Source organism: Bacillus rossius, chromosome 2 (genome assembly GCF_032445375.1).
Source record: "Bacillus rossius redtenbacheri isolate Brsri chromosome 2, Brsri_v3, whole genome shotgun sequence".
NCBI classification, from domain to species: Eukaryota; Metazoa; Arthropoda; class Insecta; order Phasmatodea; family Bacillidae; genus Bacillus; species Bacillus rossius.
This window is the reverse complement of record NC_086331.1, coordinates 74686783-74711111: the sequence shown is the minus strand read 5'-3', so window position 1 is coordinate 74711111 and position 24329 is coordinate 74686783. Positions and strand designations below refer to the sequence as shown.

Genomic DNA, 24329 nt, shown 5'->3' with positions numbered 1-24329 from the left:
ATAAGTGAGAAACCGATGATATTTCGGCATTTTGCAAGTGGAAATGCCATTGAATAAGAAGAGTTGGTTGGTGGTTGAGGTTGTTGCTGAGGGGTGCGACTGGCCTTCGGTTGGCTGCTACAAATAACTGAGGCGTGGTTTAAATTCGTATGGTCGAACGTCGCTGGCACCTCCTTCCAACAGCCGGAAATGACAATTCGCAAGGTGGGGTCTAGGCAACTAGTCGCACTGTAGAAACTGGTAATATAGTAAGGATGGTAGAGGTAACTAACAGCGACGTTGCCATAATCCCTGGGTGGACATATTTACGAAAGGAAAAATGTCTAATCTAACCACAAGTTACAGATATATTTCAGGTCATTTTAAATTTCCAAATGTTTTTAAGGGAACGACACCAACGAACTGTCAATATTTATTTACCATACACCTAAAATATTATGAACTAGCAGAAGTCAAGCCAGTTTTCAAAACGCGTTCATATTTTTATCGTTTTCGTGGCATTATTATATTCAACTTTCGTGAAAGAATTTTAACTGTTCCGTTGTGTGCCACAAACTTTGAACTCTGTTCAGTAACTTACCGGCAAACAAAAAAAAATCAAGCAAGTGGATTGATTGTGAAAACACGCTGAAATATAGTAATAACGAAATTAGAAGACATCCGCCAAAGGTTTGAGAATATTTTATTAAACGTTAAGAAATTAGTGTTATAAGATAAAACAAAGATTTAAAAACCCACTGATATTAATCTATATTGTTTATTTTCACATTACTTCTTGAAAATGAAATTTATACAAAGATCTAATTACAATATTAAACTGTTCATTATGTTTATTATGACAAGTAACCATTCCCTGTGTCCCCACATTCACCTATTAAAGCAAACATTAGTTAAGTGAAACGTCAGTTAAGTTACCAATTCCGTTGTGATCATTTGTAGAAGAATTTAATTTTTTTAAAATTTTAATTAAATAAGTAATTGATCATACTAATAAGATGGTACATTTTAAAAGTTTGCAAAGGAATACATACACAAGATGGATAAAAAAAAAAGTAATATTATATTTTTGTAGTTTTCCGAAAACATATTTACGAAAATAAACACCAGAGGAGGTGAAAGTTGGGCGCGGGTGTATCAAAAATTAAAATAATAATTTTTTTAACTAATCCTGAAGACTTGTTTGACCTACCAATATCTGGCAATAAGTATTAGTAATTAAGGCTACTTTCCAAGATTTTAGACACATAAATCTGATGACAATTAATTTGGAAGCAGTGCTAACGTCAAAAGCAAATTAAAATATGTAGTGCTATTGAATTTTTTTCATTACGCAACGTGAAAATATAAACTAAAAAAAAAATAACTACGTCCAGCGATATATTTGTTAGATTTGCTATTAAAGTTCTTTTTTGTTTTTTAAACTATAATTTATTTCTTGATGACGGGTATCCTATGTCATTTACTGCACCTCTGACAACGTGTAAGAAAAATTGATGTTTATCGGTTGAGTAGTTAAGGCGTAAAAGTATAACAAACAAACCAACTCACATTTGCATTTATAGTATTAGTGGGCTAGTAGGATTCTCAGTGTTAATGGCAAGCCTTAAACCCAGATTCCACAGCACAGACAACCTTGGTGACAAGACTGCCGATAAACTCATTCCGGACCCAGGTTCAGACCAGTTCCAAATGTTACAATGTAGGACTAAACTAAAAAAATTGGTTGTCTGTAAGATCGATTTACGGACGATAGTTTTTAATGTGACGTCATAACAAAACATTAATGAAATGATTGCATACTTTTATGAATAAAATTGAATCATTTTTATTGAATTATCACTATTTTGTATGGATACAAAGGAGTGAAATGAAATCTACAATTTTATTTGATAAATTTACTTTTATGTGCACTCATTAATTCAAATATATTTATTACTTTAACGAACAGATTAATTTAACTATAACTTTTATACATATTTGCTATTTAACTTCTTCCAATCTGTGTTATTCTGTTAAGGATAGGACGATGATAGGAATAGTAGGAAAAAAATGGGAGTGTTTCAAGTTTAATGTGCCTCGAAAAAGTCAAATCGATGGTTGTTCCAATCGAGTGGAAGAAAGATAGATGCGGCGCAAGCGTACAATGAGCGTAACGGGACAATGGGCATAATGGGACAATAAGCGTAACGGGACAATACTTTTTCGTGCGTGCAGCCGGCGTTCATCAATTTATAAGACGTCACGTCAAAAATATATTTGTGTTGATGAGCAAGTTGTTATTGAGTTTTTTCTGTTACCTAGCCTTCAAATGAAATTTTAAAAAATTCGTTGTTAAGTAAACAATAGTTTACATGCTCAAATTTGTGTGTGCTAGCACTGTTATTACATTGATGAACAAAATATTAGCTGTATCCGAATACCTAGGGATGCGTCCATTAAATTCACGTCCCTAAATCCCAAAACAAATGCACCCACAATTTAAAGGTTCATTCTAGAGTATGTACGATATCCGAATAGTTATACAGCTAGCACTGCCTGTTGGTTTGTCATTGTACTAATGTGGATTGGCCTTTTATATTCATGACATCTAAAGGTGGGCAAGTAAAACGTAAATGAACATTCAAATTTCTAAACAATTTCAGATGATTTAAATTATTGTTGGGAATTAAAATATAGAAGAAAATTTGAATCGGGCACTTGTTCCTACAAATAAAATTAATTTACTGTTTATGTGAATTATGTAACATATACTTATAGTATAAGTATTTATAAGTACCATAGTTACATTTTACGTGATTATCTTCAAGTTCAAAATCCATTTTTATTAACTATATCGTATCACACTCTCGTTTTCAAAGGGTTATGGTCACAATAACAAAGCTAAGGGATGTATGGACATATCAGTGGATGTGAGAATCGCGTCCCTTAAAATCTCGAACTAATGGACGCATGAGAGGATGCATCGACATCCTTTGTGAGAATTCGGATACAACTCAAAGATGGCCACTTCCATTACGATGCACTATCTATGGATCCCTTAGATAAGGGATCCATTAGGCCACTATTCGGATACAGCTATTATCACTTATGTACTTTCTGCCTTTGCCCAAACAAAATTGATTTTAAGAACTCCATTAGTTTAGATATTTTTGTATTCATGAACACTCAAGTATAATTTGGCAGTAGGCATATTGTTTCTGAAATATAAAAAATTAAATTTAAAATACGTACAGTGTTTTTAATTGCGTGTTTTTAGGATAATGACAAGTCCAGTCCCGTTAATTAAAAGACATTTTTAGAGATATTTTACAAAACATATTGTTCACACTAAATATTTCTTTTCAGTTGACATTAACCAGTTATTCGCAACACAGATATGGGTAGTAAATCTTTCTAAAAGAAAATATATTATAATTGATCATAAATTCATATACAAATATTTTGTGCATGCCATCTCTCGTGTACAGATAACACTGCTGCCATCTAGCAACGGGTAAATGAGTCAACTGCACGCCCTTAGCGGATACTTTTCCGAATGGATAGTTTTCAGGATTATTATGAGACGTGCAACAGCGGCGAAAACGGGAATGGTAACCATTCAGGCTGCGGGCATTTTTCAGGATTTTTAAAGTAAGTGCATTGTCAAATAAACCCGGAATGGTAACCATTCACACTGCGGGAACTTTTCCGTATTTTTAAATTAAGTGCATTGGCAAGGAAAACCTGAATGGTTACCATTCCGACAGCGGATACTTTTCCGTATTTTGCAGACGAACACGGAAAACTATCCAATCCGGAATGGTAACCATTCACACTGCGGACACTTTTCCGGATTTTTTCTAGCAGCACATTTGCAGTAAAAGCCGGAATGGTAACCATTCATACAGTGGATACTTTTCAGGTTTTGCAATTAAACAATATTTGCCAGTAAATCCTGAATGGTAAACATTCCGGAATGCTCTGGGCACACGAGGATGTATAATTTACGGAATGGTAACCATTCCGATTGGATAATTTTCAGTCGCCCCTTTTTATATCTGCGCACACAAAACTGGAATGGTTACCATTCCGACAGCGGATACTTTTCCGTATTTTGCAAACGAACACTGAAAACTATCCAATCCGGAATGGTAACCATTCACACTGCGGACACTTTTCCGGATTTTTTCTAGCAGCACATTTGCAGTAAAAGCCGGAATGGTAACCATTCATACAGTGGATACTTTTCAGGTTTTGCAATTAAACGATATTTGCCAGTAAATCCTGAATGGTAACCATTCCGGATTGCTCTGGGCACATGAGGATGTATAATTTACGGAATGGTAACCATTCCGATTGGATACTTTTCAGTCGCCCCTATTTGGGCTTCAAATTTTATTTGGTACTATATTTTAAACATCAAAATGGCAATTCATAAAGATTGTTTAGTAATATAATGAAAAATCCTCATTAAATTTTGAATTTACTTACAGCACTCATGGAACAAAGAGGGACAGCACAACTAACATGAAAATATATATAGCTGTAGCAAACCGTATGTATTCGGTACTGAGTAACGGGTGCGCCGTCTAGTAACGAGTAACGAAACGTTACACATGGCTGCATTTTGTTACTCGCATTTTTCGTATGTTTTACGCATGCGCACGCATAGTCGATGAATTTATGTTACAAAGAACGATGTTTGTTTATTATGTAAAGTATAATTTGGAAATTCCTCGTCCAAGTTTTTTTTACTGTTTATTAAAGGTATTATGTGTGTAGACAAAGTTTTAGATTGGAACAGATACAACGTAACAAAGTATTTTTTTACAAATTAGAAATATGTATGTTTTTTGTTTTTCACTATCGCGTATTTTCACTGTTTTTTTGTTCTTATCTTAAAAGAGATAATATAATAAAGCCGCTCTAATGAGATTTAATTGTTTCTTGGTTAACAGAAACTGTTTAATTATCAAATATTGTTAATTGTTTATATTCTATTTATTATTATTTACGCGACGTCATACTGTACGCGTACGCAATACGACTCAATTCGTTGCTGCAACATAACATAGCATGTTATGCGGTATCAGAAGTAAAATTTAAAAATGAATCGGGGCCCATCTTCCTACCCAAGGGCGATTTGCCTTTGTGTTTATCGGACAATGTGTTTCTTGGCACACTATTTTTTTCCGCTGCTCGTTTTATACTCATACAATTTGCTACATCTTTAAGAGCAGCTTCCATGGCTGACTCTTCATACAACAGTATTTTCCGTTTTGGCATTTTGCCCTGTAATTTAAGAATGAGACACATAATTTTTAATTTACTTATTAATGTCAAAATATATATCGAATGACCCCTAAATTAATGTAAACAACAATGCCTACACAATTTCTGCAATCAATAAAGTAATGTAATATCCGACCCAGAAGTCGTCATACACATGCTTCGGAAGTCGTCATAGGTGACGACTACTGGATCTGATCATAATAATGTACTTTGCCTATCAACAACAAAGAACCAATATTATTTAAGATCTCTTGGGTGTAACTTAGCACAACTTTAAATAAAATATTAAATGTACCAGTGCTCGTCAGGTATGACGAACACTAGCAATACAAGGTTTTTATTGATCCAGTTTTCGTCACCCTAACTAAATAATACAAAGAAAACGAATTTTTTTAAATAAACACTTTCACCTCTTCAAGAACATTTAACCAACACATTCAGCACAAAACATCACGAATAAACATGAAAAATTACAGAATTAGAAGTAAAAATGTGCACTTACCTCCTTAGTGTTTTAGTTTAGGAATTCCCCTATTTATCTTCACTGCTCTACGAACTTTTGATGCACAGACTTTTTTTGATTGAAAATAGTATTTGTTCCGAAAACTATTGTGGTAATTTCAGCTAGAAAGTCGACCAAATTTTTGTCAATATTTAAGTTGGTGATATATTGAGCTATTTCTCTATTATTTACATTTGAAGTTGCTAGTGACGACCATTGGAGCAGTGACGAGTACCGTTGCACTTACCTTACCAGTAAATAAAAAGAATTTCCTGCTTTCAGAATAAGTAAATGAGCTTTATATTTTGTTATTTATTGAAATGTAAGTAAATACTTACTTGCTTTCTCTGAATTCTCTCTAGGTTCTGAGTGCTAAGTACCTAGCTGATTGTCTAAAGTTTTCTTGTTAAAACGGTTTTCCCGCCTTTTCTTGGATCATTGTGTACATTTGCCATGTCTAACATTGGTACCAGTAGAGCAAACAATTATGTCTCAAACAATTAACTATATAATAAACAACAAAATAAAAATGTAACAAAGTAGTAGGCCTATGGTCATTCCGTTACCATTTTATGTCATTCTGTTACCATTTTGTGTCATTCCGTTACCATATTAAAAATGTGCTTTTGAAATGAATTTCTAAGTGTTTGCTATAGGTGTATTTCTTTATACACTAAACTATATTTACTTGCCTATTTTGAACTTTGCTTAAAATTTCTGTTGGTTTTCATGGGAAAAAATGTGTTTTTCCTGTAACGGAATGACAGAATGCAGCCGTTTGAACATAAGTATTTTAGAAACATTATTTATTAAAAAATTTGTTTTAACCTATTGGCTTGTGTTGAATCAAGATAATTGTAATGTTTCTCATAAATATTTAATCTTTGTATGGACCTTTAATGAATTATTTTTAATAGTTAAAAAATCTGCGCATTTCAAACCTAAAAATAATTTTTTTTTCTGTGTTTCTATATGAATTTTTTTTTAATTCCAACACTTTTCTAAGAATAAAAGTGATGTTGAATTAAAAAGTACAAAGTTTTAGCTTTCAGAATTGGTTTTAAGTTTGTTAATAACTAAACTTGTAATTTTTTTCCACCATGTCCACATTCTCATGGAACTTCTTAGATGTAAGTAGTGTTATGTAAATTAAACGGGTTTGGTAGAAAATAAATAGTGTGGTTTTGTGACACTAAGTGATAAAATGTGAAGAGGAAAATTTAGTATGGAGAGGAAGGAGAAAAAGTTTAAATGTGTTGTTAAATTGAGAAATATTTTGACGTACACTGAATATCTACGAGGGAAATATCAACAGTGAAAGATAATTGTTGTAAAGCCAAGAAAGGTAAGTGTGTACTGAGTAATAGAGATGGTTGTGATCATGTGAAGTGTAATATTTGTTGTATAGATAATGAAAAGAAATGTTAAAAGTTGGAAACGTCAGGAGCTGTGATGTGTATTTTGTTTAATGATTAGTAAAGTGTTAAGAAAACTAGAGGAAAAGGGCGTAACAAATGTGTGTTAAAATTAAATACAGTATGTTGGAATAGGTTTAAAGGAAAAAAAGTTTGGACAAAAAAAAGTCCAAAACAAATTAAGTCTGAAATGGACATTCCGGTGTTTGTAAGAAATAAGTGTGTGAGTGAATAAGATTTGAGAGGAGTAGGTGAAATTTGCTATATAATACGTTATTTGAGTATATGTTGTAATAATTTAAAAGAAGTGAAAAGTTGATTAGGTTATTTCAGCTACTTTATAAATAATAAAATATATTATGGAAGGAACTATGTATCGTGTGATGGAGGTCTGTTGAAACAAATAAAATGCTACGTAAAATGGGATAAGTGTGGAAAAATTTAGGTTAGTGTCAGAGTAATGTAAAGGCAGGATTTTTCGCGTATTCACTTGGGGAATATGATAAGTATTGGGAATATTGAGAAAAAAATTATTTGGTTATGTCAATCATAAAAGTTATTAGTTATTGCAAAAAGGTTTGTTTTCCAAAATGTTAGTTTTGCTATTGTTAAAATGATAACAACAAAGTGAAAGTTTGGTGAGGGTAGGTAGGCTAATAAAAAAATGTTTGCATGCTTAATTTTGTTAAATTATTATAGTTGTTGGGTATCATAAAGCAAATTAAAATTCTACTTGGTCTAAGTTTGTTTTGGGATACCAGTATTCAATGTGTTGTTAAAGAGAATTTTCGTGAATAAATATTCTCGGTATTGTGAAATAGAATATATGCCAACCCCATCTAGTTTATTTTGCTAACTGGTAGTTAATTGAATGAAAATGAGAATTTTCCACATAATTTATCTTGGTATCTTAAAGTAGACTACAGTCCCATTTGGTGTAGCCTTTTTTTGCAATACCAGTATTTATTTATTTTTTTTAAATTGAGGCATTTTGAAATATTTTCTCAGTATTGTGAAGTAGAATACAGCCCCACCCAGTTAAGTTTATTATTCAATACTGATGTTTAATTTTTAGAATGTGAGACATTTTGAAATAATTTCTCTGTATCGTATAGTTAATACAGTACCACCCGGTCATGTCTATTTTGTGATACCAGTGTTTAATGTTTTAAAAGGAAGCATTGGGAAATATTTTGTCGGTATTGTGAAGTAGAATATAGTCCACTTGGTTTAGTATATTATGAGATACCTGTATTTAAATTTTTTAATATGACTCTTTTGAAATAATAATCTCTCAGTATTGTAAAGTAGAATACAGTCAACTTTCTGATTCTAATTGTTTTTTTTTTTTTTTTTGGGATTGCCCTTCTCCTGGATAATTACTGTTTAATAATTTAATTAACAAAAGAGACTAATTAGAGCTGAAATAATGCAAGTAAGTAGGTGTGCCCTGCATGCTATGATCACCACTGATATAGGCCTACTTTATTTCTATTTAAAGTCTGTTCTTTAAATTACTGTTCCATCTTAAATTAGAATTGTAGTATTATTTTGTAATGTGTTTTAATTTAAGTGATTTAAAGAATTTGGTAAATTTTGAAAGTTGCTACTGATAAAAATTATAAGTGAGATAAATTAAGAAAGTAAATTTTACTAAGCATCTGACATTAATACTAAGTTATTTGCCAAAATGTACTTTGCACGGCTAGGCAATGCTTACTAAAGTGAAAGTTGTAGTTAGATTATGTCAGTGATATTTAAGACCGTAGAGTTTTCGAGAATCTAGTTGAAATAAAAAAAACAATTTTGTGAGATTTCATACATTTAAAATGACTTTTTTTGTGCAGCAATTAAATATTAATGAATATTAGTTAGTCACAAAATTCTGTTTTTTATTGAACTTACAATTCTTTGATTGCTCTGCAAAAAAAAATATATTAAAGTTGTACTGGATTCAATAATATTTAATAAGAAAGGGAATGGCCATGAAGTCCAGGTAAATTGTACAATAAAAAGCATTACAAATTATGAAAAATTGTTGTAAGAAGTAAAGTACAGTCAGTTGTATTTATTAATTAAAAAATGTTTTAAGGATATGGGCAACCGATCATGTATTCAGCTAAATAGTCAAATAATGGTGCAGTATTAGAACAATTCACATGGTAACAAGTAGAAAAAGACAAATGTTCACTTAGCACTGCACTTTCACAGATTTTATCAAAGTTGGTCATTTAGAAAATTGTATTTTCAAGAAGGCTTGAAAGTCATATGCCCAATCAGCTGCTTTTTTGAATCTTTATTAGGATCTTTTCTATTTTGGTCACCATAAACAGTTTTCTACGAGGTACTTGTGCTTCAAATTAGTGTTTTTTGTTAATGATGATGATGAGTTTTTAGACATTGATCATTGTGGCTATACTTTATCTGTAGGAATTGAAAACACTTCATATTACAATCAACTGGTGCATAGCATGGGCGCAAATCTGTAGGATTTCCAGGGGGGGCCCGTGAATTCTGTGGTTTAAGAATTTTGCGCTAGAGGTCAACCGAAACAAGTCTTCTCTGGATGATAGGCTCGTATGTTATACACTTTATTTTTACATAAGTGATATTAACAATAAAGCAGAACAACATATGTTTTAGTAATTATTAATTAATGACTATAAGAAGTGATCTCTCAAACATGTTCGAAAAATTTGCTAACCTAAATACATAAAATATCCATGAAAAAATCTATAAAAATAATATACGTGAATATAATGCAAATAGATAACACCCCACCCATACATTACCATTTTCCAAAAGTGTTATTCTAATTTCAATTTAAAAATAAATTATTAAATTAAAATAAAACAAATATTTTAGGTGGGCTCCCATACAACAAACGTGAAAACAGAATAAAATTTCACAAATGATGTATTTCTGTTGCCGCTATAACAAGAAATACTAAAACAGAATAAAATAAATATTTAAGTGGGGCTCCCATACAACAGACATGATTTTTTTTTTGCCGTTTTTATAGATAATGGGACGGAACCCTTCGTGCGCGAGTTCGACTCGCACTTTGTCGGGTTTTTTATGCCACAGCACATAATTACTGCGATTCAAATGCTGTTCGTGAAATTCTTTGTTCACAGTTTTTGATGCACCCTAAAAACCCAAAGCGCCAAAGCTAATAAACGGATCAACATCAAATGAACGATTGAATCATATTAAAACCCTTAAAGACTATTTTATTTAGTAAAGGCATCAACCAGGTAAAAAAGAAAAAAACTTAATGACACAAATGAAAAATCTCTGAGATAGAACTATGAAATTTATCCTACAGCTAATTGAACCACATACATTTCTCGGCTTATATTTAGTATAATCAGTATTTTGGCAGTGAATTATTTAGTTAAAATATGCCGCTTGATTAGTTATTAAAGAGACGCGTTTGCTTCCTTATTAACTTAAATACGGATGTGTAACGTTTAAATACTTCTTTCTCACTCTTACTTCTGTTTACTCGTGCAGTGTTGCAGTTATCAAATAACAAATGTTATAAAGTGATTATCGGCCATGAATTGTGAAAATTATCGATTGATAATAAAAGGGGAGTGATTTTAAATTCCATAATGACGAGGAAAAAAATTATTCATATTCACATGTAACGTACAGAGCAGCTAGCCTTACAGAATGAAGATGAGCTAAAAAATTGCAGAAAATGGTATATAAGTTTCAGTTCGTAAATAAACTAAATTCTGCTATAATTACTGTTAAAGTATTAAGTTGTTTATTTACTGGAAAAAATAACGTTACATAATCACTTAAATAAAATATATTACCTAAATAATAGTCACTACTTATAAAACAATCAAGCTTACCAGGTGAGAATCAGATTCTGTTTTCCGTTTCTTCCACGTCACGAACTTATCCATGTTGATGTTTGCCAAGAAAGCAGAAGACTGGCGCACACGAGAACAAAACCACTTTAAAAACAGACTAACTGAAATCTATAATACTGTCGTTTCAGAGGACAAGGTAGTGTGGGTAACAATGGGGAGGAAATGCTAACGGAACCCTACCCTAGCTTCGTCCTTTGGAATGAACGGTTTCTAGGAATTAAGGGTTTCAAAGTTCTCACTGGAAACCTCCATACCATGGCTTTCGTAGAAGGGGTAAGGGAAAATAACTACGGAACTCGAAGGAAGGAATGTAAAGCATGTCAAAGTGTCTGTCGTCGTTGTAAATAATAATCTGATATATATATATATATATATGTTGTGTACACCATTAACTTTAAAATCACGAAGTGGGCCCCCCCAAGGAGGGGCCCATTAATTCCAGGGGGGGCCCGGGCTCCCCTGGCCCCCCCGGGATCTACGCCCATGGTGCATAGGATATTGGTTTCAAGAAGACCTTCATTTTTGTCTTGCTTTTAGTCCATGCTTAAGATGGGGGTGGCTATAAGGGTAGTTTGGGCCTCTGGAACTAAGTATACTATTTTAAGCATGGTTAATAAAGATTCAGGAATTGTGAAAATAGTTCAAGTCATGGATTATTGAAATCAATAGGTTATTTCAGAAACTATTTTGTCGGTTTTAGTTAATTCAACTTCTGTACGTATGTAGGCGCACAGATGGAAACAATAGAAACATCAGTCTCCCTATTACTAGGAGCTTGTAGATGGTCATGAAAACTATATTTTATTACAGATACAACATAAGTCAATTGCATTTATTAATTTAAAAAAGGTAACCTAGAATTGTTATTTCTTCTAACACAAGTACAGCTAAGTTTCAATTATGAACAAGAATACGTACAAAATGTAATGTTCATGCAACAATTACACTATAATCATATTTTTGTACTGCTTGAAGAATTAGGTTTCAGTGACTTATGTTGTTTCTGAAATAAGCTAGTAAATACATTTTTAACTGAACTTAGAAATACAACTTGAAATATATGGTTTTGTTTGGAAAAACTGTCTTCAGATTATCTGTATAAAAATATAAAGTTTGTATGCGAGAGAATAACTTTAGGCAAATCTGAATTAAGTGATAAGCTAAACCAACAATTTTCAAAATTAATTTTCCTAAATCTGTATTTGTTAAAAAACTAACTGAACTTTTTTGTGTGACATTACAAAGTAGACATTAGTCAAAAATGTTTTCGATTTAGGTCAGGAAAAGTCTCGAATTCAGATTGCTACATTTTAGTGGAAATTCTCCACTTCTTGCCATTGTAGCCAGTTTCAGGAGTTTTCCATGTTGGGTTGGACTTGGCTCTTCCTCTGCTGAAGAAGGAAGGAGTGGTGGTGTTCTTGGAGGCAGGTTTCTTGTACAGCTATCTTATCCTCGGCCTTGCCAATTGTGTGGCCCACTGAATGTTTTATATACTAATGGGTCCATTCGCATGTTATAGTTGGATTTGCAAGTTGCAGAGTCTAGTTCTCCATAATAGTACAAATTAAGTAATGTGGAGTAGTTGTAAGACCTTGATGTTGAAAAGAAGTTAAGCCCAAATAAAGTTTAAAATAATTACAATCACGTAGGGGCGTGAATATACTGCCACCATCGTACACCATTTCCTTCAAGTTCTGTGAAAATGGATTAGTTGTAGGGTAGCTAAGGGGTTTTACGTCTTTAACCTGCATGTCTGAAGGGCCAGCCTGTGTGGGTAGAGCTTTAGTTGCAGCAGTTCCCTTGGTATTGCACATGGCTTGGCTTAAATGTTTTCTTTAGATCACTTCCGATTAATTTTTCTGACAACTAGTCAGATATAATTTGTCATAAATTTAAAGATAGAAAAATCTACTATATAATAAATTTACAATAATTTTAGATATTACTTAACTTTGATAAAATAATTTTGATTTGGTCATTGTGGGTACTCTTTGGCATTTTTTCTTCAAAATTATAGTCATTAGTTTACATGTATTTATCTTTTGATAAATAAATGTTTTTAACCTCATCGTTATATTTGTGAAATTTTTTGGTTCTGTAGATATGTCATTTTTTTACCTCTTTATACATACCTTTTTAATGTTCGATATCAGTGTGTAGTGTAATGGACATTTACAAGCTCGTACTAATATACAGTTTTACTATTAGCGCTGACCTTGTTTTGTCATAAAAAAACCTAGAAGTTTTACTTAAAATATTGTTATAAATTATTTGCTTACTGTAGAACATTTTCTGATCATGTTTATTTGTACTTACTAGGCCATTTCAAAGGGCTTATACATCACATCACAACTAAGTAACTAATGATGAAAAAAAATTGCAGTTGTATAATGCAACTGGAGATTTATGAAATAAAAAATTTTCCGGTTTGTTTATAAACATGGATCATTTTGAAAAGTCATATCACAGCAAGTTTTTTTTTGTTTACAGCCTTGTTTTAACAAGAACTGAATTTTTTTGTAAATAACATAAAAATGTTGTAACTCCACTATGCAGTCTAAAATCAAGCAGTGTCTTTCACAAGTAACGTTTTTGAACAGCACGAGATTGCATTTGCCTGTGTGCTATATACCTAGAATAGGTGCAAATAGATTGATGTAACTTTCATTACAGTTTCAAAATAATCCTGTGCTTGATTGGTATTCACGAATGTCACTCATTCCTTTGTGTGCTCTGCCTAACATCAAAGTGAATCAAACAGTGTTGTTAGGAATTTTTGCATATTATGGATATTAGAAAAGTTATCTTTTCAAAGAGTAACTTCAATACTTAGCCACCAACATTGTAGAGCAAGATTTCATTACTCATTCCATTCACATTATATCTTTTTTTTTTATCTTGAACCAGTTGTTAGTAGAAATGTTACCAAATTAAATTAATAACATCATTTTAGCTGTTAGCAGTTGTCACCAGTTTAATTTCATGAATTTTTTTTTTTTTAAATTTCTTTTGCTATCTACAGATTATTATTAAAACATTGTTTTTGATGACATCCTTTTTACTGAAAAAAAAAATTTTTACATGTTCAGTTTTTGATGGTAAGAAAAAAGTTTTTATTGCATGAAAATTTAGTTAATACTGCTGTGTTTTATTTTCAGTTCCAAGCCAACCGGTAAATGTGACTGTTTTGCGTGCTACATCAACCACAATAGAGTTGTCTTGGAGTGAGCCAGAACACCCAAATGGCAAAATTCTGGGTTATCACCTATATTTCATACATGCCAACACCACAGATGTCAAGACTGTAAATGCAAGTGGGAAATCTGAAATTGAATATGTTCTTTCTGATTTGAGTGAGTACTCTAACTCTTCTGATGTGTATGTTAAGCTTGTGTTTGGTGGTTACTATTTTATGATTTATCTGTGTAGTAATTACAGTAGAACCCTCCAGTTTTGTGATTCGTTTATCCAATCCACAGATTTATCACAGTTGGTTGTTGATGTAAATTTTTCAGTTTCATGCCATCATTAATCATAATTTATTGAAATATAAATATGTATATTAATTATTTTTGTGTTTCACAAGTCCTTTAATGGCTAATTCAGGTGTAAAATAGTTTTAAGTGTCAAATACATACATCTAACTTGCAGTCTCACACTTACAGATGTAATGGGCACTAAACATTGCAATATGTTAGTGGCACGTATGGCCATGACAGACAGTGATTGTTTAACCAACATTGGTGGATTTTGGCATGACTACGTCTTTAAAATTGCTTCCATAATGGGAAGCAACTCAAAAAACCAATGATAACAAAATCGGAGGATATAGTTTGGTTTTGCAGCTACATATCTATCATCATCATCCAAAACCAAAATTTAATTACACCACTGGATAGCTAAAGGATCAAAGAATTCGTTACGTTAAGTGAGGACTGTGATGCGTCGTGTGCGGTGTAGGGGGAAGCACCGTCATTCTGAGGTCGTTCTGCTGCATTTCGAGATTTACATTTAGTATAACTTTTTACATGGAGAAGCTACGACGTTCGTTTGAGTTTCAATCGTCAGCTCTCATCAAAATCTATCTATTGCATATATAAAACAGTGTAAAATAGTTGTACAGTGAATATATGTGGTGTTAAAATAAAAAGAATATTTAATCAAAAATATATCATGTTTGCCCATACGCGACTTCTTAGAGTTCAAACATGATTATAACATAAATAAAATAGTGTATTTTATATTTTGTATAGAAAATATTACCTGTTACGTACACGTATTCACGTACAACACTTGTGTCCATGACACAGCCACACCCCATTTTATTCGGATGAATTTTGAAGCTGTGTAAAATACAGCCATGACAGCCACTGGAACATAGCTTGCATTTGATTACATGTCACATAGAAACTATTACCTTGATGCTTGCTTGTGATTGGTTGTTATGAACTCAGCATCCTCTGACTGCTTTTGCAAGTGTAGAGTAGCAAGCAAGCCCAGCTGAACTGGTGAAACTTCACTAGTTAAACATTGGTACAAGTATAAATTATGAACTTTTTAGTAAACAGTTTTTTACAGAATAAAACGGGGCAAAAAACAATATAAATACTAGTCAGTGCCGTACACAGGGGGCATGGGGTGGGGGATTCCCCCCCCCCCCTTCCACACCCTTGAAATCCTAAAAAATTGGTCATTCTCATCAACAAATGGAAAGAATTGAACAAACAGCGGGCAAAGTGATTCTATCCTCTCCGAAACGAAATTCTGAATACGCTCCTGATACTAGTGTCCATGTTTATTTTAAGTTAAGTCATTGTCTTTTACTGTTATAAAAGAAAATTGATAAATTTTTTGGTACTATGCTTTGTTATTTTACTTTAAATTTTAGGTGTTCATTTTAAATCTATTGTTTAATTTCTATGCATTATTTTTACTCTACGGGCACATAGTTTGCAAATGGTTTAAATTCACTAGAAAAATTACTTCTTTTCATTATTGACCTTACTTCAAAGTTATATTTTTACATTTGTAAAATTGTGTAGTTTAAACCTTTGTAAATCTTAACTATGACAGAACTCCTATGATAACTTTCTCCAGAAAAATTCACCCCCTTTATTTGGCATATAAAATAGAAAACAGTCAATTGTGAAATCTCAATATTTTTAAGATCTAGTTGTCTTATTAGACTAAGTTATTCTTTCACTTTCATATTGAATCACAAGTATCTAATTCTAATACAACACTTGGCCTCATCAAGTTTATTACTTATAATGCATCTAATCCTGATTCCTTACTGTTTCTCTGTATAGCTCAGGTAAGAAGACTTCAATAGGGATCTATAATTTGGAATAGCATTAATAGTATAGGGTTGGGTGGGGTGAAAGTGATACAGTGTAAAACTTGGGGTGAAATGATACATTAAAAAAAAATTTACTTTTTGCTATACAAAAAATTTGAAGAAAATACATTTGCTTGCCTCTTATTTATACGTCCCCATTCCATAATGAATGTTATAAACCTTTAGCTACATTTGATAGGAAATGAAAAAGTCTCAAGCAAGAAATAATTCGACCAAAAAATTTTCATGTCATGTCCAGCAACTTTTGTATATCTTTGTGTGCATAGAGCATAGCTTCAAAATTATAGTTTTAAATGGTGCAGGAAAGTATCCTCTATGTTTTAATGCTTAGAAAGATAGTCTAACATTTATATCTTAGTTCCTATTGCTGCCTAAAGTTTTGGGGTGAATATGATACAGAACATGGGGTTAATGTGATACACAGCATGGGGTGAATGTGATACCATAATTTTAGGTACTTTTATAAAAAAGTGCTTATACTATTTCTATTTTCCACTGCTGAATTTGAAAGGTACGTTGTCATTACAACCTTGTTTTTTTTTGTTTTTTTTTTTTTTTACCTTAAAGCTATTTCTGTATGTTGGTAAACCTGAACATAAACAAATTGTTATACTCCAATTTGTACAACTTATTGTTCTATGTAGGCTCCTATGTTTATGTTTTAGAGTAATATGAATAATTTAACATCACATGTAGAACTGTGTATTTCTAAGCATTCCCTATTTTAGTTTGTAGTTAGCTGCTTTTATTCCTTTGCTATTGTTGTATTTATTATAAATAGAGAGAAAATCCTTATTAGGACCACAGTATTTCTTCAATTTGTTGTTGACTGAGAAGATCGTTCAATAATTGGACAGTACGTGTATAAATTGTTTGACTAGTCACTAGTCGCATTTATGTACTGTGACAAAATGTATGCTTCTTTAATATAGAGGAAAAATATTCACTCTGTAACATGACTTAATATTTTATGTCAGAACTCGAGGACCACTAAACTGATTGTCATGAAATTTTTTGTGGGTGATACACATGTATTTGACCTGTCTCACACGCACCCCACCACACTGATAGCGTTGCTAGGAAGTAGGATATAATGATGTATCTCATTCACCCCACCTGTGTATCAAATTCCCCCCAATCGCAGGGTGAATATTATACACTAAATTTATTTTTTATCAATCTAACTAATTAATCTAAATTTTTATTAAGTTAGGGTTAGGTTTCTAAAGCCCTAAGAAATGTGCGTAATTTTTCTCAGTGTTGTAGTGCTCTTAGTTAAAATAATATTCAAAAGGTTTGGTTTTTTGTATCATATCCACCCCAACTGACCCTATTAGAAATCTTGATAAAGTCCAAATAAATTACTCAGATTCTTAAGTCAAAAAGAATAATGATGATAATGTAGATTTAGATTCCCTTCTAGGTTCTATTTCAACTGGAAGGGAAAGATTAGATGCAATATTTGTTTGTATTTGCTTTAAATATAACTTAAATCATCATTATGTTCTTGAAACCACAGGCATTCAGATTCCATCTTTTAATAGTAGTAAGGAACCTTTGTAAATTAAATAATAAAATGTTATGTATGGAATCGTTATCCAATTTAATAAAATAACAATTTTTTGCCAATATTAGGTAATAAGATAAGTTAAAAAAAAAAATGAGTATCCTCTCAATAACAAGTACTTTGTTTAGTTTTTATTTATCTTAAGTTGTCCAGTAGATAGTCTGTTTGGAAATTGTGTCCCCCTCTCTGTCTGTATTCATGTTTGTGACATTGTCATTGTTTATGTAATTGTATTTTGTATGGTGTTTACCATTACAGTCTTGTTAGCTGTTGGTAGGCATGTACAAAACCAAATAAATAATATTGGCTGGCAGAATGGTCTTTCACTTGCCATCTCTTATAATAATTTGTTTTAAAACATACCCTGAAAATACTCATGTAAGAAATATTCATTTATGATTTTACTGAATACTTCATCAATTTTAATAAGAAGTGAATTAGAACAATTCACATATTTTATAAAAACTATTATTCTATCAGATTGAATGAAACCATTTTGTTTTAAATTTGTAAAGAGTGTAAAAATATTCATCATTTAGAAGCATTTTGACTATATTTATTTATTATGTTAATTTGCTGATGACTAGGATTTGAAATTTATTATTCTTACAAATTGAAAGCCTAATGCTAAGATACGAGGAGGGAGGCCATAGCATGGCAAGCATTGAGGAATGGTATTTGATGACATAATAACATAATTATTTCACATTATTAACTTGGCGTTTTATTAGGCCACAAAAAATTGATTAATGAACACGTGAGACAGGAAAACCAATTAGGTTAACAAAATATCCAAAATCCATTAAATTTATAATAAACACAGCCAAATGTCAAGTGAACGAGCCATTATCAAGGCCACACAATATAGAGAACAAGTTACGAGTTACGCCGGCGAAACAGTGCACGGTCCCATTACGGACCATCAAAAGGGGGCGTCACAAGGTAGACGCGTTGAAAACAGCAAAATTACAACAAAGTCGTTATGTAGGGAAAACCTACTACATAATGCACGTTACATGCGTAAGTTACATTCTAAAATAAATAAATAATGTGGTGTTTTACGTACGTCGACGTCTCAGGGGAGAACAATTACAAAGAAAAGTGAAAGTGAAGTTAAATTATTCAAGTAAATCCAAACATAATTTTCTAGGTGGCGACCGAAAGGGAATTTAAACAAAACAGACAAGAATTTACATAAGCTTACATTAGGGCAAGGGCCACCGCCTCACTCGCAAAGCCAAACAACACTTTCATTTCCCCCCCGAGGTCACTCTCGCACGTCGTACAAATTAAGCCTAACTGACTACATGCTGGATTACAAAGACAATGCAGCTACTCGAGCTGCCGAAAGAGACTAGCCAACAAATTTACCAAGACAAGACCGAATTACACTTTGACAGCCGTTTAAATAGATTAGGTGCGGCACTGCGCGCATGCACCAACCGGAGGAGGGGAGGCGAGGAGCAAGCAAGCATACACTAGGAGGGGGAAGGAAGGAGTGGACAAAGTGCCAACGCCCGCGCTGACGCGCTGTGTTTAAAAGTTGCGGCGACCCCGACGCTACAACTCACCTGCCCTGGAACAACCGTGACCGCCACCCTCGCAAGCACCACCACAATGTCAATTCCAATGTCAAATAGGTTACAAAAATACTTGAAGTGTCCACGAAAAGGTTTGACTGCCAGTCCAAACTAATAATTTTCAAACATGTACACATACAGTCCAAAATACACGTGATTAAATACGCCAAATACATAGGCCAAAGTTTCTTGAATGATTACAAAGTCCAATTACATTGACCAGATGGCATCTTCAGCGCTGAAGATTAATCTCGAATTTGCGGGACGTCCCAAGAAAGTTCATGTTCATACGTGGATTCGAGCACCAAAGTTCGTATGTCGACAGGCCGACGCGCCTCCGGGCACAGCAACATTAGGCGTCCCCAAAGCTGCTTGCGAACAGGCGCCTGGCTGACTCGGCTCTTCACCTCGCACCCCTGTCGAGCGAGTTGCTTGCTCAGAGGGGCGAGGACTTCCATTGCGACCGCGTGTGTCGAGCGGACTCGTTCACGGCCTGTGTCGTGGCTCCAGACGAGCGGGACGAGGGTCGCACGCCAGCGCGTCGGCACGCCAGCACCGCAGAGTAGACGGCTGATCGCTCAGCCAGGCACAGCATCGAGCATACCGCGGCGACTCGAAGAAGGCTCCTCAGGGCGGGCACCTGCCCTTAGAGCCTGCGAAGGGCCGCACAGCAACATGCGTACGCGACGTTCCGGATGGCTCGCAATGATGCAGTCAAGAACTCAGGCGGCAAAAGAGGCGGGCGGCCTCGTAGACGCAGCGCCGCCAACGGGACGGGCACCAGCGATCACGACGGAGCGGGCAGGCTAAGGAGTGTCAGGTCCACAGCAGCGCGAATCCTCTTGTAGGCTTGGCGTCCGCGACGGGAAAGGGTGGGGGGGAACAGAATCAACGAAACTGAAAAAAAAAAAAAAAAAAAACAAAGCCAGGCGCGAACGCCAGAACAGCAGCAGACCATCAAGATTACACATTAAATTTCTTTAGATGCCCAACATGGGCTTTTTTGAATTTCTTAGAGCCAGCAGCACTATGCAACAAAACAGTGTTGTCACCTAAAAATCTATTAATGACGTCAGAATTGTCGGCGCACGACATGACGATAGGAGTGGAGTCCTGATGAATGAGTTTAATTTTCTTTGAAGGATGAAAGCCGAATACTAGTTCCTGATTAGCGATGTCTAACAAACATCGAGTTTTCCCCAGAAAATCTAATCCTAGAATGAGCGGGTGACATAACCCCGGAACAACATTAAATCGTCAATTCCATGAAAAACTCGCGATTTTTAAGTGAAGTTCAACTTCAACGTCTGACGTAACAATCACGCCATTGGCGACACAAATTTTTACGTCAGAGCCAGTACTTACACGGCTTAGCAAATGCTGAGATTTGATGCAACATGCATTGAATAATTCAGACCTGATTAAAGAACGGGTAGCACCAGAATCTATTAAGGCCGGAATAATTTAGCCAAACAGACGAACGTGTACAAAATTATTGAACAAATGATGAGCGGCTTTCCTCATGCGACGACTGTGGCGACCACTCGCACGCCCTGTCAGGGCCCGTTTCCCAGACATTGATTTCTGTAATGCCCTGTGCGTTTACAACGGAAACATTTTCGCTGTTCGCGGCTCACGGCGGGCTGCGTGCACTCAGACACCGCGTGGCCGAAGGTACAGCAGTTGGCACACTTGGGACAATTAGAGAATGGGCCGTGCGCATTTGCCGGCGGCAAGACTCGCCGCGGCAGAAGGATCACTAACACTAGCCGTGCACTCAACGTGTCGCGTTGCGCGCATAGCGCGATAGGGTTCAGAACTGACATGCAAAGCGGGCTGAAAATTAGGAGATTTGATTTTAGAATTCGAAGCAAAACTACCTGGCGTAGGCATGGAATGAAAATCCTCCTGAAACATTTGAACTGCTAACAATCTATTTTCCACGTCTGAGCTCCACTTGCGGAGAGCACTCAGACTGGAAGGAGGGCTTAGCATAGCGCTATACTGTAACACCAGCAGTGACACGTTGCCTACTATAGTTTGTGTTAATTCAGCCTCAGGGAGGTTCAACTCCAGCACCTCAGCAAAGGCTGCAACAGAATTAATGAACTGTAATAAGGGCTCATCAGGCTTCTGAAACCTGAATACTTGCTCACGTTTACACGTTTCCAAGACACGTGGCGGACAGGCGAACTTTAACACAGACGTCTTGAACTGCGCAAAAGTTAAATTCCGACTTATGACGTCAGTGCGCAGTGGCAGAAACGCCGCACCACAGAGGCTTAAGAGAGCTTTCAGAAGCTCCGCCTCAGAGACTAGTTTTAACCCATCTAAGCGTGCAGCCGCAATCAAAAAATCCAGAACCGCACGCGGTTCACAACATTCAAGATGAGGGAGAAGTTAAAAGAAAACCTTTCATTAAATCTAGAATTAGACAAAACAGGATTAGCGGGGGTGGGGACTTGCCGAGACGTTGCCTCTTCTGACAATTCCCAGGCACCTCGCACGTGCTGAACGAGCAAACCACGAAGGGTAGCTACAGTTGCGTCCTCCTCGGACGGAACAGCTTCCTCGGTTAGGACCTGGATTAGGTCGTCTCTCCGCAAACAGTATATCCAACCGGTTGCCGGAGTCCCCATGGTACATGCAAAAAAAGAACAAATACACGTTAACCTTCTCAATCCCTAGCAGAGTTGCGCAGTTGAAAGCCTAATGCTAGGATACGAGGAGGGAGGCCATAGCATGGCAAGGATTGAGGAATGGTATTTGATGACATAATAACATAATTATTTCACATTATTAACTTGGCATTTTATTAGGCCACAAAAAATTGATTAATGGACATGTGAGACAGAAAAACCAATTAGGTTATCAAAATATCCAAAATCCATTAAATTGATAATAAACACAGCCAAATGTCAAGTGAACGAGCCATTATCAAGGCCACACAATATAGAGAACAAGTTACGAGTTACGCCGGCCAAACAGTGCACTGTCCCATTACGGACCATCAAAAGGGGGCGTCACAAGGTAGACGCGTTGAAAACAGCAAAATTACAACAAAGTCGTTATGTAGGGAAAACCTACTACATAATGTGCGTTACATGCGTAAGTTACATTCTAAAATAAATAAATAATGTGGCGTTTTACGTACGTCGACGTCTCAGGGGAGAACAATTACAAAGAAAAGTGAAAGTGAAGTTAAATTATTCAAGTAAATCCAAACATAATTTTCTAGGTGGCGACCGAAAGGGAATTTAAACAAAACAGACAAGAATTTACATAAGCTTACATTAGGGCAAGGGCCACCGCCTCACTCGCAAAGCCAAACAACACTTTCATTTCCCCCCTGAGGTCACTCTCGCACGTCGTACAAATTAAGCCTAACTGACTACATGCTGGATTACAAAGACAATGCAGCTACTCGAGCTGCCGAAAGAGACTAGCCAAGAAATTTACCAAGACAAGACCGAACTACACTTTGACAGCCGTTTAACCCTTTAACGGCACCCGACCCGCTCCACTGTTGGAGAATTCCGAGTGTCTGCGCTAGTGGTATTGTTCAGGTAGAAAAGGTCGGTCTTATCTCCGTCTCTGTCCTGCTTGGGACCTCTCTTTCTATTAGGCTCGGGCATTCCCGTGGAAGATAATCTCCGGAGTCCCGTAGCATGAAAGGGGCGGGATGCCATGTTGCCAAACGTAAACCTAGCAGGAGGGGCATTCTTGGAAGTGCGGTCAATCATCCCTGCCTTCTGTTCGAAGACTTCAGCTACCTGCGTTTCCTTTTGCTGCTAGACAAGCCAGACAGTGGCTTTCAGTGTGAAGCGCAACAGCTTGTGGAAGAGTGATAAACATGTACCTAAGCAATAAGAAAATGGTTTTACTCTTTAGTATAGTTAAACGCAATAATTTGCTAAAGTGAATAATTAAAGAACGCAAATTAGGAGCAAATCGTCAAGATTCGTTAATTTAATAAATGGCCTTCGGTAAGATATTTTATTGGCCAACGATTCAAATCTCATTTTTAAAGATAATGAATGAATGTTATCTAACAAAATACTTTAGCCACGCATTTAGTTAGTATTTCAATCAAATAAGTTTTTAATTTATTTTTGGTGACATGGCTCTTGAAAGTGGTTTGAGTTATAATCAAGACACACAGCAGTATTTTTTAAATAAAATATATTTTAGAGGTTTCTGTAAATAATTATACAGCAGAAAGTGGTTATATAATTTGATTAATATACTTACAGGCCTACAGATAAATCATATGCACATGCTATAAAAATATTGGTTTAAAATAAATTTTAAGCTACACAGTTATAGGCAAGTAATGTTTTTGTGATGGCAGACCATTAATTAACATTTTTGAAATTCACCCTTTAAATAACTCCTGCCCATAAATGCATATAACGTAAACTTATTTAGTAAACATCCGGTCAAGTTGGCAATGAGAGCGGAGTAGTATAGTTTAGTGCAATAACGTCATATCGTCTTATATAAAGTATAATATTTAAATTGCTTGCTCCTGTAATCGGTATATTTGCTCTATGTGAACAAGAGTAATAATAATTAATATGTCAGAAACATTTTAAAGTTTGCAATATTTTAACATTTCTCCGCAATAGTGTATGGACATGTCTCAGTACGTAAGTTTCGCCGTTGAGCAGAATGATTTAAAACAAGATCAGATAGTAAGCAGGGATTTCAAATATGTTCAGCTAAGCCTTAACACACAATTTTAAAAT

General features: G+C 34.8%; 1 protein-coding gene across 2 annotated transcripts in view; it reads left to right on the top strand.

Annotated features, from left to right (window-relative positions):
* LOC134529379 (tyrosine-protein phosphatase 99A-like) overlaps positions 1-24329 on the top strand; it is a 242332-nt gene that overhangs the window by 46130 nt on the left and 171873 nt on the right. For both annotated transcript variants that reach the window (XM_063363375.1, XM_063363376.1), the window contains exon 2: positions 14234-14428. In XM_063363375.1, the coding sequence (XP_063219445.1) occupies positions 14234-14428 (195 nt within the window). The remainder of the gene's footprint in view (positions 1-14233; positions 14429-24329) is intronic.